We start from the raw sequence: 17,979 nt of genomic DNA, 5'->3' as shown, positions 1-17,979 counted from the left end.
GCTGAGTGCATTCATTAGAATTAAAATTTAGATTGGAATAACATTTGTATTCTCATGTACTATTTTATATTATTACAATAATATATAATGAGGTTCGGTTTGTTTTACACAAAAATAGCAGGTAGAAACATCCTCCAAAGAGCTACTTTTACTTTCTTACTTTGAGTACATTTCAGAGCCTGTACTTTTTTACTTTTACTTAAGTAGAGAAGTTGAACCAGTACTTTGACTTTTACTAAAGTATTTTTTAACATAAGTACTTATACTTCTACTTAAGTACAGAATGTCAGTACTTTTGCCACCTCTGCCAGTGTCCTCAAGATGGATGTTTTTCTAGTGTAGAATAACTTTCTGTCTTACATTTTCAAACTTTTAAGCAGTCACCACATGTGGTTTTGCAAGGTTGCATAACAGACAATGAAGGAGGGGGGGACATGGTGGGTCAAGGGTTTGGGAGCTCACAGGACAATTGTACAGTAAGCTTTACATCTGGATGGATTCAGCGTCCCGGTGGCTCAGAGGAAGAGGGGTGTGTTTTGGAGCATACTTCCTCTCCCTCCTGACAAACCCCGAGAGCATCGAAAATTCAACCTCTCCTGCAACTGTCTGGCTCTGTGAAACTATATTCTCATTTTCCCTCTGTAGGCTAAATGTACTCCCACCCCCACCTACTGTGTTTCTTAGTCTCAGAAAGATTCCTACAGCAAACCAAATTACATTAATTAAATTAATTATTTGTTTAAAAAAAAAAACAGGCAGTGATTTGATCTTGAAAGGAGAGACTGCTGCATTCACTCTGTGAGACAAAAACATTTTCTCAGGCTTGAAGTGCTGGACAGGGCCTGGAGGTCTCAGTTGAGAGGCCAAAACTTGCCAAATTGTCTAGATAAATACAGCTTGAAGAGGTTTTCGGCAGATTTCATGGAATCCTAATGAAGCTGTCTTTTGTATTTGTGTGCTGGCTGAAGCAGAGTCTGCAGCGCTAAAATGACCATGTCATGCTTCACAGTCTTAGAGAGTTGAAGAAGAGGCTTAGTGGCGTCTGACAGCTCGCCAGAGGTGGCTGTCAGCTTCAGAAAGCAGACACAGAAAGGACGCAAGGATTCTTAGCGCTCGAGTCAAACCTTACCCCTCTGAGATCCAAGTATAATATTAGAATGTAAAACCAAAGACTGAACTGTTCTTTTATTCATTACAAATGGATCAGAATGTCAGCACCTGATACAAACACATTACAAAGGTAAATATAGTTACTGTTATTAGATTTCAGGCATTTACATTTTGTTAGGAACTCCTGTGAGTCGTTCATTGAATGACTGGATTTTATTCCAGCTTACTAACAAACTGAGAAATGTCTGTATGACTGTCTGTTCTTTACCTTTTTGGACAACTCTTGATCCATTTCACCTTCTGTGGATGTTTTACTGTGCAGAGCAGAGTTTAGGGTCATTTGGACAAGCAGATTCCATATTTAACCTCCGGAGACCCTGCGTCCACATATGGGGACATTACAGTTTGGCTTTGCTGCACCTTATACTTCATTGTGCTCCAGTATTTTATACTTTGTTAAGCCACATTGTTTTTGTTGTGTTATGCTATAAAATCATGCCAGTGTGCACATCTGAGGACATCTTTTTTTCTCACAAAAGTATGTAACAACCATGTAACAAAATACACCGTCTTGTTCAAAGAGGAGGCTTAGTCACATTTCAGGTCTATCTAATCACAAATATCTAGGAGAAACTGAAAATGCATGGCAAACAGGAGCTCGAGTCTCAGGAGGTCAATCAATTTTATGTTATGGATGTTTCCCCTAGAGTGACCACTGCCGGCCCCACTGTGTGTTTGCACACACTCAGGTTTGTTTGGCTGTTTGTGAGGACTTTGTGCCTCATATGATGCTCAATGTCCAACCCATCAGGGCAGACTGCTGCCTCTCCTTGAACCTGGTTCTGCCAGATGTCTCTTCCTGTTATTTTCCATCTCTGCCAAGTGCTTGTTTACAGGGGATTGTCTGACCACAGGGTTTTAGCTCCAGTGTTACAGGGTCTTCACCTCCCTCCCCAGAAAGCACCAGGAGATGAATCTTAATGTTAATGTTGTGAGCTGGGACTAGAAAAACAAAACTGGGAAAAAAAAAAAAAGAAATTAATTGAACAGTCACTGATATTAATGTATTAAACAAGTCTCATAAATCCAAATTTAACCGTCACAATTAAGTGCCAAACACGAATACTAACCTTAAATGTAATTATAACTATAAAACCAAGCCTGAAACCTAAATCATGCCAATGATGAACATAAAATACAGTGAAACAAAAAGTTCTTTTAGAAACTGGTTATTAACCTGATGGAGACGTCCTTTCACAGTCGGACCTACCCCTGCTTGTCACATCTGACTTATAACAACACAGTACGCTACCCACAATCTGTCTGCTGCGAACAGGCACAAACATACATATCCAGAAATTGTTTCAATTTAGTCAAAACACACACTTTATGAGTGTATCTGTACATTTTAGATATAAGATAACCTGCAATACATGTCTTTAAAACAATTTCCAAAAGAGTAAACGGTACTGTTTCTTTAAAATAAAATAAAACAAAAAAATCTGATCTTGGGTGGTAAAAGATTTTGAAAAGAAGTTTTTCTCTCTTTTAACAAGTTTGTCTTCTCTTTTAAAGCCTCGAGTCTTTGTTCAGGAACATTGTGCCTTCCTGCAGGGGGTCCAGGGTTTGGGTTTTTTTCTCAGAGAGGTTGAGAGGGGCGACGGCTGGTAAACACAGACCCAAGCAGAGTCCATAATTAGAGCAGCCAGCACACGCTGCCAAAACCAAGGCCAAGGGCTTTTACATGTCAGCTTGTATAAGGCTCAATATAACCAGCTAATGACTTTTTCTCAAAACTAGAGACAAGATTAAGTACAACTTAAATAAATGTGCTGTGAAACATTTAGTAATATTAATTTAAGATTTATTCAGCTCATTATTGCACACTGTCTAAATTACATATTGTGCCTAACATTTTGGACAAACAACTGGCATGGCAGGGCAAACAATACAGCAGGCCGATGAATAAACGAGCTACAACATGGATCATTTCCATCTTGTTTTAGCATCACAGACTACTGAGAACACCATGTTTCAGACATGATGCCATTGTGACCACCATTAGATAATAAAAAAGAGTTTGGAGTATTAATAAGTTTTCATATAAAAATTCTTTGTAAAATACAGTACAGCATTAGGATAAACATTACAATGCATAAAAGACATGCAGTCAACATAAAAGAGCTAAAACTTGGTACGGAGTAGTACAGCACTCTTTAAAACACAGCAGCTAAATGCTGTGACATGCCACAGATCAGAAAGCATAATATTGGCAGCTCAGTCAAATTACAATGTAACCACTACACAAAGAAAAGACTGTTAATCCTGCATTGTAGGAATTACTCCTTTCCATTTTTTCAGCAAAGACATAAGACAAGCCTCAGCTTTTAGCATCAAACTGTACATTATCTTCAACAATGATACCATGCCATCAATTTAAAAATATTGCTAGTGGATTTTAATAATGCCTAAACTTAAAGTATGTAACTGAACACAGTCAAAGTTTATCATTCCTGTTCAAGTAAAGAAAAACAATATTTAAAATCCTGTCCTCTAGGTCAGCTCTATTGCTACTGTAATGCTCCGAAAATACTCAAACACGACAGCAGATGACAGTCAACATAAAAGAAATCCTGGTATTTGTCACTAAATACATTCTGGCAAATATCTAACATTTTGTGCAAACAGATGTCAGTTCTTGTTGCTTTTCAAAGAACTACTTCCCTGCCTCTTGCCCTGTGGCAGCTGGGACAGGTGGCAGACCCCCCCCCCGGCGATCCTGAATTGGATAAGCGGAAGAAAACTGATAGATTGATGCTTCACGAGAATGGTTTCTGATTGCACAGGGTTAAGAAAATGATCTTTTACAACCTTTAGATGTCAGATAAATTACATTAGGTTGTTCACGGATTACTAATTAGTGGAACCGTTTTCCTTTCCAGTATTCTGCAAGATATGTAAAAGGAAGTTTTCTGTTGGAGGAAAGTTATTCCAAACTAATTTCTGGCTGTGTGTCTCATGCTCACTTCCAAGTTTGCCAGTTCTTAGAGTTTGAGCAAGAAAAAGACTTGACTGTTTTCAGGGTCATGAAAGGACTGGGACTGTATAAGGGAGGGTGATCCAACGGGGGCATGCGGACTCAGCAGGTCCAGGCTGCTGCAACACAACACGCGCCTTCAGGGATCCCCCGCTCCTCGATGGGGCTAACACTACTTCCATTGCCAATGCTACCAGTAAGGCTAAAGCTTGCTTTTCTACCCTGGACCAGGCTTTGAACCTTCACCCTTTCCTGGGCCTTCTTGGCCCAGTTTGCAATGTACCACACTCTGCTTTGGCTCCTGGAGGAGGTCCTGTGCACCAGGGTCTCATCCACTGGCTCTTCTAGTAACTGTCTAGGCCTATTTTGTGGAGCAGAATCACTAACAGTCGGGGGCTTCACATCAGTCAGCTTCCGTAGCTGTTCTGTCAAGTCACTAGCTGACTTCTGTGGACGACCCTTGTACAGCTGGCCTTGGGTTGGGCTAACAGTGAAACTGCAGCTGATGCTGCAGTACTGATGTCATCAGAGGTTAGATCCCCAAGGCTTTTGGACATGGAAGCTGTAGCTGTTGGAGCCCTTTTGTTTGAAGACTGCTTGAGTCCCTCTGTATAGAGCTGGCTCCGGGTGTGCCTCCTTTGAGTGAGTCTGCTGGTTGAATTTACCAATGCTCCCTGGGCTGGCTGCAGCAGGAGGGGATTAAGCTCATCTCTGGGGCACTCGTTTTCCTGAAGACTGGAGTTAGACTTCTTCTTGCTGACTTCCAGAGCATCATAGCAGACTAATGCAGAGTCGTGACAGTTGACCCAGGAGAGGTTGCAGGTACTGGTGGCTGTAGACAGACTGGTGAGGCTTCTTCTGGCCAGGTTAGGCAGTGAGAGGTCAATGACACTGTCACTTGAAGAGATGCTAGAGGAGGAAGACATGCTGTCACGGTGGTTGCCTGGGTCCAGCTTCCACCAAAGATGGTCATTCACAGTAACATCTCTACAGACCTCTGGTACTTTTGACTGGGCTGAACTAGCTGAGGTTACACCCCCTCGAACATGGCCCTGACTTTCTGTTCTTCTTACTGGTGTGTGTGATGGCTCATAGCTAAAAAGAGCACTCCTGGTCTGGGCCGTGTGAACTGGAAGGACTGCAGGGGTTCCAGCAGACGCTGCTGAAACAAGAGGCAGCTCTGCTTTTTTATCAGATTTTAACTCTGTTGAACCACTTCTCTTTTCAGCCATTGGTTTGTGCCTCATATAAAAATGAGTGCTTTTGTTGGTTTTTGGGTCTTTACTGTACTCTGACAGTACAGATTTCTCAGCAGGGAAAATGTAGATTTCTTAGCATCCCTGCTAACTTTGATTGGACTGTGTACCATCTTATTTGAAGGAACGGACAGCAGGTAGTCTGCATTTACTGATGCGGATGAAGAACGCAGCAGTGTAAATGTGGAGTGATGTGAAGACAGACAGTCTTCTGGAGTGGAGGCAGGGCGGACAGAATGGATGCTCTCTGCGTTTTCTGAGCTTAGTGCAAGATATGGAAGAGGGGCATTTGGTCTGTGCACTGTAGAACAGTCTGTGGAAAAAAAGAGAAAGAAATGTGTCAGGTTTATCAATATTATTAATTGGCACTTGACCTAGTGGGGATAAAAAGCTGATCAATTGAAAACTAAGGTTCTGCTGATCTGATTTATTGGATTGGTATCAGCTTGAATACTGACTTGTTAACGTTGATATCTATACTTAGTGAAACCAGAACATGTGCTGCTAATGTGAAACTAAATGGTGGCTTCATTTATTTATTTTTTGTTCTAAAAACTAGAAGGTGAAAATTTATCTTGGTTGTCAAACAGGCAGTGAAATGCTAATTTAATTCACCATAAAATAAAGATTCAATAAAGAGGTATAAATGGTGACTACTGGTTTATGGACATGTCTACATTAAGTTGGGAACAGGCGTGTAATACAGGGGATTATAATCTACACACAGATGCGAGAAAGATAAACTTTCCTTATTTCCCAAGAGGGTCGACACAGTGAATTATCTCCATGTTTGATTTGGCAGAGATTTTGATCCAGATGCCTTTCCTGATGCAACCTGTCCCTTCATCCTAGTTTGGCATTTAAATTTAGGTTTCTATTATGAGACCTGCCTTTAAGAGTTCATGTTTTATTTGCTTTGGCAGAGTGTGGCCTGCCTCCTGTTCAAACACATTTTTATTCACCCTTCTCAGGATCAGGCCAATTTCATCACTTATTAATGGGTACATCTAATACAATGACTGACATTTTACCAGATGTACCCATCTATATGTCATGTATGTTAAACAACTGAGAGAGCAACATACAAACTTTATACCTGAGTATAGTGACAACAAACTTTACTTGGATAGTTACAGCTAGCAGGCTAACTCAGTTTTGGTTATTCCTGTAGAAAGTAAAGGTTAGTCTACAGGTGCTGGTCATTAAAATTAGAATATCATGAAAAAGTTGATTTATTTCAGTAATTCCATTCAAAAAGTCAAACTTGTATATTATATTCATTCATTACACACAGACTGATACATTTCAAATGTTTGTTTCTTTTAATTTTGATGATTATAACTGACAACTAATGAAAACCCAAATTCAGTATCTCAGAAAATTAGAATATTACTTCAGACCAATACAAAAAAAGTATTTTAAGAAATGTTGGCCACCTGAAAAGTATGAACATGAAAAGTATGAGCATGAAAAGTATGAGCATGAAAAGTATGAGCATGTACAGCACTCAGTACATAGTTGGGGCTCCTTTTGCCTGGATTATAATCCAAGGAGACTCCAACTCGACTCCCTTCCTCCTGACTTTCTTCATCTCCCTGACTATCACACTTTGAATACTTTCCTGCACTTTCTCATTCCACCACCAAGTCTCCTTCTCTTCTTTTCTCTTTCCAGGGGATACACCAAACATCTTAACAGTTTTCCTCAGCACTACAACTATACTTTCCCAGTCATCTGGTAACTCTTCTTTACCACCCGACTTCAACTCCTTCCTGAACTCTGTGCAACATTCTTCCTTCTTCAAGCACCTCCAGGGGCAGCACAGCCAAGAAAGACACATCCAGGCTGGACAAACTGATCAGGTGGGTCGGCATGAAACTGGACTCTCTGGTGACGGTGGCATAGAAGAGGACTATGGGCAAACTACATTATGGATACATTATGGACATTATGGATGATGCCAGTCACCCTGTGCGCACTGTCATCAGCAACCAGAGGAGCCTGTTGACGGACTGCTTCTTCCCGAGTGTAGGACTAACATACTGAAAAACTCCTTTGACCTGTACAGCTCCTTTTTGGGGGGGGTGGGGTGGAGCTAGCAGGAAGGGGTGGGGGTGTGGTGTGTGGGGGCAGCCTGGGCCTAACACAACACAATATAATAAAGAAATACTGGAAAATGTGCAATAACAAGGTTATGTGCTACACATTTTATATCTACCTTTCTGCCATGTTTGTGACTTCTGCTGTGTTTGTGTCCCTTTTTATCTGTAAGGTGCTACTGGAACTTTAATGTCCCTGACAGAATCTTCTTAAAGGGATTAATAAAGTTTAATCTAATCTAATTTAATCCTTGCCCCTGTCTGCACTCGATTCTGCTTCTTCCTGCAGACTATCACCCAATGCTGCTTAGCTACATTCTTTAAGTCTCCTATCAAGATAAGATAAAGTGTATCGTCACATGCAGTTACATTCAGTACAATTCACAGTATTGAAATGTAATTTGTACCTGCAGCTGACGTAAGTAATAAAATATCTAATAAGAAATTCACACATCGCAGAAATATATAAATGGGAATAAAATAAGTAATTTACACATCACCTCACACAAGATAAAATATATATAAATATCTAGGTTAAAAATATAAAATTCTAGTTTAATTTAATTCTCTTATTCAGATTGCACCTTCTGCATAAGATGCAAACATTCACACTCCAATGAGTGCATCAGAGAGCAACTTGGGGTTTAGTATCTTGCCTAAGGATACTTTGGCATGCAGACTGGAGCAGCCAAGGATTGAACCACCAACCTTTCGATTAGTAGATGATCTGCTCTACCTCCTGAGCTACAGCCACCTGTCCCTACATCTAAAGTTCCTACTTTATTTGTGTCTGTATTGTGGTGTGAGCTGCTTGCTTGTTGTTAATGTTAGTGGTAAGTGGACTGTTGGAGTGAAAGTGCCACTAGTGAACATTTTCATTGAAAGTTCGTACCCAAGTCTCAGTCCAGCTGAGAGAGTTGGAAACAATCTCATTTCTCAGGTTAAGTAACAATTCCTTCAAGAATAAAAAAGACAGATCTGACTGTACACTGGATTCCCTATGATTGCACAGTTTTTCTTTACAATATAAAGTGCCATGAGACAACTGTTGTGACTTGACGCTATATAAATAAAACTGCATATAAGGAACACTTACCTTACAAGGTCAAGATTTATTTATAATGCACTGTCTGGTGAAGCTAGGCTAACTTGAGTCACTTTTGGCAAAACATGGAAAATTAAACTCAGTTCTTGGACCTGAGGTTTTAACTGCTTCTCATCATTACTCCCAACTGCACTTTCTGATGAAAGGTTTAGTATAAAATACCCTTACAATGTAAAAGGTTGTGCAACTAACTCGGCCACTTATGCATGCTAAATGTTAATTCCTCTACAGTCCAACTTCCGTTTTTCAAGATTTTTTTTGTACTGCACTTTACAGCCTCATGATAGTGAAAGTATCCACAATTGTCCACACTGAGTCTCCCGCCACACCCCTGCTCAACAATGAAGCTGATATGGTGCACTGTGAGGTATCGCACTTTTGAGAACTGGAAAAAATTAAGAGGAATATGGATTCCAAACCCCAGCTATGGTGATAAGAGATACAAGCTGATGAGACAGACAGACTGATGAGTGAAGGATGAATTTAAAAGGCTGCATGCATTTAGCAAAGTTTACCTGGCTCTGGTCATCCCCTCAATTCTGCACTAGGAACAGTTAGAGAGCATGCAAAAAGGGACAGAGAGGGAAAAAGTAATTTAGCCAAATTGGGAAAAGACAAGCAAACAGCTTCCTGCACAGAAAAAAAAAATCTTAAAAAAGCAGCTTATTGCAAGTTGGTCTCCATATCGGAGCAAATCTCAGTTTGTTACAGTGAAAAGAAAGACAAACGGTAAAGCTGCTAGAAGGACAGCCTTGTGATAAACCTCTAACAATACAAGATTCTTCTGTCGGCATCATGTGACTTAACAGATGTGAGCTTCAACATCAGCTTATAACACGGCCAGAAAACTTGTAATTGAGCTCGCTACGCATACTTGCTTTCCCCGTACGGTTCATCAAACAGTGATGAACTGTGACGGGTTCAAGGGGAGCTGGTTTAGGTGGAACAGCTGGTGTTTATCAGGAACTCAACTCTGAAAGAAATGAATGTGTGGACAAAAGGGGGACTGCCTGGACGCAGTGCAGACAGCAGTACCTCGTGACTCACAGCCCTCAGCCAGTTCTCATCAAATATGTACCAATATGTACCAGGTCTCAGGCTGAATGTCCACTGATAGATAGTTAAGTGCAATGGCGCCAAGGAAAGGGTTTCATGAAATTTTAGACAAAATCCAATATTGCTCTGGTATCCAAAATATATATACATAAAATTTTGTAATGGATATTTGGTCTGATGTTAAACTCTGAGTATTTCTATATTTGAAACATGAGGATTCACCCCTGAAGCACTAGACTCCCTTGAACAACATTTTCTAGGCTAAGAAAACTGCTTAAAGGTGAGTCTAAAATTTTCTGTATTTATGTTGTTTCTGACCAGAAACATCAAAATAATTTGGTTAAAATTGAATTACTACTATTGTTTCTAGGGTAAAAACTTACCACTCTTCTCATCTGTCAAGCATGTGGGCAATGTAAGAGGAATTTAAGGACACGAGCAAATTTTGAAACAATTTAAATAATAAGGTTTTGAAGAAAGTTACACAACCCAAAGCTGAACTCTAAATTGGGAATGATGGAAAGAAACAATTATTGGAGTTGAATTTGACTTCACTTTATCAGGGACATGTGGAACAACAAAGATCTAACTTATAGCAGGGGGAAAGCTGACAGCACATGCCACCAATATAGCTATAACAGTATCTAATGGTGGGTTCTACATCTGCCTCAGATACATCTTACCGGCAAAGAACATGGGTGATTTATGGCGCAACTCTTCCATTTTCTGGGCAAACAGGGCGTTCATCTCTCGCTGCAGGGTGCCCACAGCCCTCTTGCGGCTGTCGAGGATAGAACGAGGGGGCAGCGTAGGAAGAGACTCCAAACTGCTCAGACTGGCAAAGCTGTGGCAGCTGCTACTGTCACTGAGCAAGAGACCTGCATTCGTGTTACTGTTTGTGAATTTGGTGACTGCTGAGCCAAAAACAGCACCATAGTTGGGAGGTGTTGTCTGCTGCCAACTGAGATCGGTCCTGCAGTCTGGTGTGAGGCTTGGTGCTGGTGTAACAGCATTGGGGGAATGTCTACGGGGAATGCTGCAAGAACGGATATACCTGTGTGATGTGCCAGGTTGATGCTGGATATGCTGGGTACCAAGTGTTTGTCTGAGCTTGGACCTGGGGAAAGGGATGGTCTGGAGGAGAGCCTGGGGCGAGTACTGAATTTGGGCCTCCTTGCAGGCCTTGGGTTTGGGAGTAACCTGCTGTAAGTCTGGCTGGGCAGCTATGGACTGGGGCTTAGCAACAGGCTCTGACTGGACTTGTCTGTTAGATGAGGAGGAGGAGGAGTTACTTTTCTTTGGTCTCTCCCCATCTGCCACCTTGGACTTGCATTCCTGCCTTTGCTCACTCTCACACTTTCTTTCAGCCTCTGGACTCTCCTTTGAGCCAATCACACATGTCATGCAGTTGGAGGACATCCCCACCCTGCCGGAGCTGTTAACAGCAACACGGGCAAACACACCTGGCTTCATGTCCAGTGGGTCATGAAAGTGGAACCGAATGGCCCGCTTGAGAGGTTCACTCATGGGTCGTCGCTGAGCGTAGAATGAGCTCTTACCTTTACCGTCCTCAGGTTGAAAATTGGTGTCAGGATGGTCCCAGGGGCCCTTGGGTTGGTGGGATGCCAGTGAATCTCCATTGTGGTGTTGTGCTGGTGTGAACTCATGAGAGGTGGCAACAGAGGCCTTTTCCCTGTCACAAGACTCTTGTTCTTCACTAGCGCCTTCTGAGCTGTAGTCTTTGGTGTCAATGGTGATGTCTGGGAAGCCTTTCTTGATTTTGGGCTGACCTTTGGTAGGTGCACTGGCAGTGCGGCGCAGCAGATGGGCCCCAAACGGGTGCTTACGGCCATGCTGTACAGCAGCATGGCTGTCCAGGGAAGCCTGCTTTGGGTTTCTGTGAAACAGCCCTTTTATGCCGCTGGCTGCTCTGGCCTGAAAAAACACAACAAAACATTAATGCCAAACACAATTAATAAATAGGTTGGAGATATTTCAAGAAAAAAAAAAGGTTTGCCATATTACAGATGGCACTGGTCCACAATGAATTTATTGCAGTACAGTACATAGGCAGGTTTAGTACAGTTAGCATGCTTAAAATGAGAAATTTCATCAATATCCACATTTCCTAAAGAAATGTCTGTGTGAATGATCACTCAGACAACACTAATGTGATCATTCTGCTGTAATCCATGCTGATTAGCTTTGAAATCCACTTGGATTCAAAATGTTAGACATTTTCAGCACCTAAATGAAGTCCCAGTGGTAAAATATTAGTTAGATGAACACATGCTTGAAGGTAGCTTGCAAAGTTGAGCAAAAACCTCAACATTGCATGGATGTTTCCTGTACCTTTAGGCACTTACATGGAAGGCTAGAAGCTACAATGATTGGGACAAAAATGGTAAGGTAACACTGAAACCCTGACAGCAGTGTTTGTAAAACTCACTCTTTTAGATGACATTGCACCAGTCAACTCAAATGCAAAACAGCATGGAGGTCTACAGTGCAAAGGAATAAGATACATTTGCAACCCAGTAAAATTCCCTTGGGAGCAGGAAATCAGTTTCCCGACCTGTGTTTCCACCAGAGAAACCAGGGTCTAGATGAACTTCTAGAGAGACCGCTGTAAATCCACAAACAGTCGCTGCCAGGAGATCATATTTTGTGAAATTGTTTCTGGACTAGAGGGTTTAACGGCTGAACATTACTGACTGGTAAAATTACTAGAGCAGCACGTTTGCATGTATAACCAAAGGAACACAGACCAAGTCCAAGCTTTATTGCCCATCCTTATAGATGGCAACATTTAGAGAAACTTTCAGTCTCAGCGAACCAACTCACATAATCTTTCTGGGACTTTGCCTACTTTAGAAAGAGTTCATGGAAATTAATTCTTGTTAAATTGAAGTTTCTGGAAAAAGCACCTACAGCAAACTGAAAGAAGTTCAGCGCCTAGGTCAAAAACTGGAGGCAGGGTAGTACTTTAATATGAAGGGAAATTTAATACATAATTATATCGAAGGTGAACTTTTTTGTCAAATGTGACAGTATGGCATAGTGAGTATGGCATATGATTTGTTGACTGTTGCCATGCTGCAGAGAGTAATGTCACCAAATGGTCCCACCCCCACACACTACATCTCCTGTACAGTGGTATGCAAAGTTTGGGCCCCCCTGATAATTTTCCTTCATAAATCATTGGTTGTTCCAATCAGCAATTTCAGTTAAATATATCATATAGCAGATGAACACAGTGATAGTTGAGAAGTGAAATGAAGTTTATAGGATTTACAGAAAGTGTGCAATAATTATTTAAACAAAATTAGGCAGGTGTATAAGTTTGGACACCCTTGTCATTTTATTGATTTGAATAACTTTAGCACTAATTATTGGAACACAAAATTTGTTTTGTAAGCTCACTGACCCTTGACCTACATACACAGGTGAATCCAATTATGAGAAAGGGTTAAGGTGGCCAATTGCAAGTGTTTCTTCTCTTTGCATCTTCTCTGAAGAGCGGCAACATGGGAGCCTCAAACAACTCTCAGACGAGCTGAAGACAAAGATTGTTCAACATCCTGGTTTAGGGGAAGGATCCAAAAAGCTCTCAGAGATTTCAGCTGTCAGTTTCCACTGTGAGGAACATAGTGAGGAAATGGAAGACCACAGGCACAGTTCTAGTTCAGGTCCGAAGTGGCAGGGCAAGAAAAATCTCAGATAGGCAGAGGAGAAGGATGGTGAGAACAGTCACAGTCAACCCACAGAGCAGCTCCAAAGACCTACAACATCATCTTGCTGCAGATGGTGTCACTGTGCATTGTTCAACTATTCAGTGCACTTTGCACAAGGAGAGGCTGTATGGGAGAGTAATGCAGAAGAAGCCTTTTCTGCGTACGCTCCACAAACAGAGTCACTGAGGTCTGCTAAAGCACATTTAGACAAGCCAGCTTCATTTTGGAATAAGGTGCTGTGGACTGATGAAACTAAAGATGAGTTATCTGGACATAACAAGGGGCGGTATGCATGGAGGAAAAAGAACACAGCACTCCAAGACAAACACTTGGTACCCACAGTAACATTTGGTGGTGGTCCCATCATGCTGTGGGGCTGTGTGGCCAGTGCAGGTACTGGGAATCTTGTTAAAGTTGAGGGTCGCATGGATTCCAGTCAATATCAGCAGATCCTTGAGAACAATGTTCAAGAATCAGTGACAAATTGAAGTTGTGCCGGGGCTGGATACTTCAACAAGACAACGACCCTAAACACTGCTCCAATTCTACTGAATCATTCATGCAGAGGAACAAGTACAACGTTCTGGAACAACCATCTCAGTCCTCAGACCTGAATATTACTGAAAATCTGTGGTGGGATTTAAAGCTCCATGCTCGGAAACCATCAAACCTGACTGAACTGGAGATGTTTTGGAAAGAAGAATGGTCCAAAATACCTTCAACCAGAATCCAGACTCTCACTGGAAGCTAGAGGAAGAGTTTAGAGGCTGTTATTTCTGCAGGAGGAGGATCTACTAAATATTGATGTCATTTTTCTGTCGGGGTGCCCAAACTTATACACCTGCCTAATTTTATTTAAATAATTATTGCACACTTTCTGTAAATCCTATAAACTTCATTTCACTTCTCAAATATCACTGTGTTCATCTGCTATATGATAGATTTCACTGAAACTGCTGATCAGAACAATCAATCATTTATAAAGGAAGATCATGAACATTATCAGGGGTGCCCAAACTTTTGCATACCACTTTACATCATTCCTGTAATATGTTCATGCAAATTTGTTGTGATACTTCAGCAAACATAAAACTAGGTAACTTTTTTAAGTGGCAGGTAATTTGAAAGCTACATTTCAAACGGCTGCATAAATATTACAAACTCAGAAACAGTTTCTGTGCAGTTCGGCTTACAGCCCGTCTGCTAACTTAAGGTAGAGTTGATGTATTTTCCAGGGGAAAAAAGTCAAATGTTGTAGTTCTTCATGATGTCTTTCCAAGGTTATCTCGTTTCATATTTTAAATGTCTTTGAAATCAAATCAAATGATAATTTTTAGCAGTCTGTCCACCCACCTAACCCCATGCATGTCTTTGGACTATAGGTGGAAACTGGAGTACTGGAGAGAACCCACACAGAGACAGGGAGAACATGCAAACTCCACACAGAAAGGTCCCAGGCTGGATTTGAACCCTTCTTGCAGTGAAGTGACAGTGCAAACCAGTGCACCAGCGTGCCATCCTTTCTTAGCAGCACTGGGCTAAATTTTACATTAGCAGACTATGTTGGAGTGGTGCAGTGCAGGATGTACTGTCCATTTTCACTGTTAGACTAAGTATAATTTAAGCTTATGATGCTCTTTAGTATCACAAATTCCACCTTTATACTAGCTTTATGACAACCATGCAGTAAAGCTCAAAGCAGGAGACCACAGATTCTCAAATTCAAAACTGAATTTGAGCCATTTTTTCTCCACTACAGTACGCAGTTCCCACACCTGCCAATTCCCATTTTAACTCCTATAACAGCTCCATGCATGCAACAACCTCATCAGTGAATTCCTTAAACGCAGATTTAAATGTATGTTCTAAAAATTTCACTCTCATGAAGCCACTGCCCTGTTGCTCAAATGAAGTTTCACAATATTTAATAAACAAGCTAACAAAATTAAGTCAACTAGTAACGAAAGAGGAAGGGAGAACTGTAGTGAGCAAATAGGGTAAAAAGAAAAAACTGTCCTCAGAGACACTGGAACTGTATACCCCTGCAGCATAGCTCCCTGAAAAAACTCTGGAGTTGAGAGAAACCAAACTCTGAAAAAACAACAACAAAAAACAGACCAACGTCACTGCAGAGTGGCAGCTCTCTCTTCTCTGCTCTTTCTAGCTCTACCCATGTAGGTTTATGATACTGGATATACTTAGGGCATGTCAATGAAAATGCAAGTAGGTTAAAGTCTTCATAACTCATGTGAGGCATGAGTTGGTCTTGTAGTTTTGGGGTGTGTGCACTGAAGAGGGTGGGGCGTGTGGCTCATGCAAGATGCTGACTGCATCTCACTACACCTGAGTTTTGGGTGGCAGCTTCAGGGCTCCTAAAAATTTTCTGTATCGATATGGAGCATTTGGTAAAAGAGAGGTCCACTGCAATCACAGACAGACAGGGAGAGAGTGAAAATCAGAGAGGAGAATGATGCAAGAGAGAGAAACAGGTGGGGTGGGGGTTAGGAGAGAATTCACAACAGGAAGCTAAGAAAGGCAAATTCAAAGCAAAGACAACGTGGACAACAAAGTGGTTATTTACTTTAGTGTGTCAAACCATTATTGGTCTGACACACACCAATTGGCTAAAAACAATTAAAGACATTAAGGCCTGGATGACCTCTAATTTCCTGCTTCTAAATTTAGATCAAACTGAAGTTCTTGTTCTCGGCCCCACAAATCTTAGAAACATGGTGTCAAACCAGATACTTACTCTGGATGGCATTACTTTGGCCTCCAGTAACACTGTGAGAAATCTAGAAAGTCATTTTTGACCAGGATATGTCCTTCAATGCACATATTAAACAAATATGTAGGACGGCTTTTTTGCATTTGCGCAATATTTCTAAAATTAGAAACATCCTTTCTCAGAGTGATGCTGAAAAGCTAATTCATGCATTTATTACTTCTAGGCTGGACTATTGTAATTCATTATTATCAGGCTGTCCTAAAAGCTCCCTGAAAAGCCTTCAGCTGATCCAAAATGCTGCAGCTAGAGTACTGACAGGGACTAGAAAGAGAGAGCAGATTTCTCCCATATTGGCTTCTCTTCACTGGCTCCCTGTTAAATCAAGAATAGAATTTAAAATCCTTCTCCTCACCTACAAGGTCTTGAATAATCAGGCCCCATCTTATCTCAAAGACCTCATAGTACCATATCACTCCAACAGAGCACTTCTCTCTCAGACTGCTGGCTTACTTGTGGTTCCTAGGATACTTAAGAGTAGAATGGGAGGCAGAGCCTTCAGCTTTCAGGCGCCTCTTCTGTGGAACCAGCTCCCAGCTTGGATTCAGGAGACAGACACCCTCTCTATTTTTAAGATGAGGCTTAAAACTTTTCTTTATGATCAAGCTTATACAGTGGCTTGCAAAAGTATTCATACCCCTTGAACTTTTCCATATTTTGTCATATTACAAAGCTGGTGGAGACATACCCTAGAAGACTTGCAGCTGTAATTGCAGCAAAAGGTGGTTCCACAAAGTATTGACTCAGGGGGGCTGAATAATTTTGCACACCACACTTCATAATTGTATACCACTTTGTTGGTCTTTCACATTAAATTCCAGTAAAATATATTTATGTTTGTGGTTGTAATGTGACAAAATATGGAAAAGTTCAAGGGGTATGAATACTTTTGCAAGCCACTATAGTTAGGGCTGGATCAGGTGACCCTGAACCCTCCCTTAGTTATGCTGCTATAGGCTGCTGGGGGGTTCCCATGATGCACTGTTTCTTTTCATTCACCTTTTACTCACTAGTTATTATTAATCTCTGTCTCTCTTCCACAGTGTGCCTTTTGTCCTGCCTCCCTCCCTGAGCCTGGTTCTGATGGAGGTTTCTTCCTGTTTAAAGGGAGTTTTTCCTTCCTACTGTCACCAAGTGCTGCTCATAGGGGGTCGTTTGGACTGTTGGGTTTTCTCTGTATTATTGTAGTACCTTACAACAGTGTTTCCCAAAGTGTGGGAAACATCTTGAAAAGCTGTCAATGCATAAATATTTTAACATTTCAGTTTCAGAGCAAAGGTGACCACATTTCATAGACGTTCAGCCGGCTCCTTTAGTACTACCTACCTTACCGGTGATGTCATTCACAGCCACATGAACAAAGATGGAAGCCTCCTCCATACCTTCCAAGTACACATGGCGATAGCCTACATACAAACAGACAGGTGCCTCGTCAGGGACTCAAACACAACAGCGCACGTTAGAATTGGCTACAGATAAATACCTGATGATTCAACCTAAACTGTAAACTGTAATCAATCAATGTGATGTTTTGTTCTGGAACTGTGTTTACTTCTAGCCACAGATTCAGCTTAAAGAGCTCGATCCATCTGATCATTTTACTATGAAAATGGAACCCAAATTATTTGGGAAATCGATTATAACACACTCACGTACAGAACAAATCCTACGCAACAAAAAGATTCTAGGCAATTAAATTTGCCAATGGGCCGCAAGAGAAACTGGGACTGTTGTGTTTCAGGGCCACAGGAAGTTCAAGGGTCCAAATCAGTCCCCAGAAAAAGCAAACATACATAC

General features: G+C 41.3%; 1 protein-coding gene across 1 annotated transcript in view; it reads right to left on the bottom strand.

Moving 5' to 3' along the window:
• Positions 1-3,877: 3,877 nt before the first annotated feature.
• plch2a (phospholipase C, eta 2a) overlaps positions 3,878-17,979 on the bottom strand; it is a 77,723-nt gene continuing 63,621 nt past the window's right edge. The window contains 6 exon segments of the mRNA XM_030733220.1: positions 3,878-4,273; positions 4,276-4,665; positions 4,668-5,468; positions 5,471-5,716; positions 11,223-11,598; positions 17,509-17,588. Of these exon segments, the coding sequence (XP_030589080.1) occupies positions 4,155-4,273; positions 4,276-4,665; positions 4,668-5,468; positions 5,471-5,716; positions 11,223-11,598; positions 17,509-17,588 (2,012 nt within the window). The 3' untranslated portion in view covers positions 3,878-4,154.

Source organism: Archocentrus centrarchus, chromosome 7, assembly GCF_007364275.1.
Source record: "Archocentrus centrarchus isolate MPI-CPG fArcCen1 chromosome 7, fArcCen1, whole genome shotgun sequence".
Lineage (NCBI taxonomy): Eukaryota > Metazoa > Chordata > Actinopteri > Cichliformes > Cichlidae > Archocentrus > Archocentrus centrarchus.
Note: the sequence above shows the minus strand (reverse complement) of the source record. Positions and strands in the feature narration are given on the sequence as shown.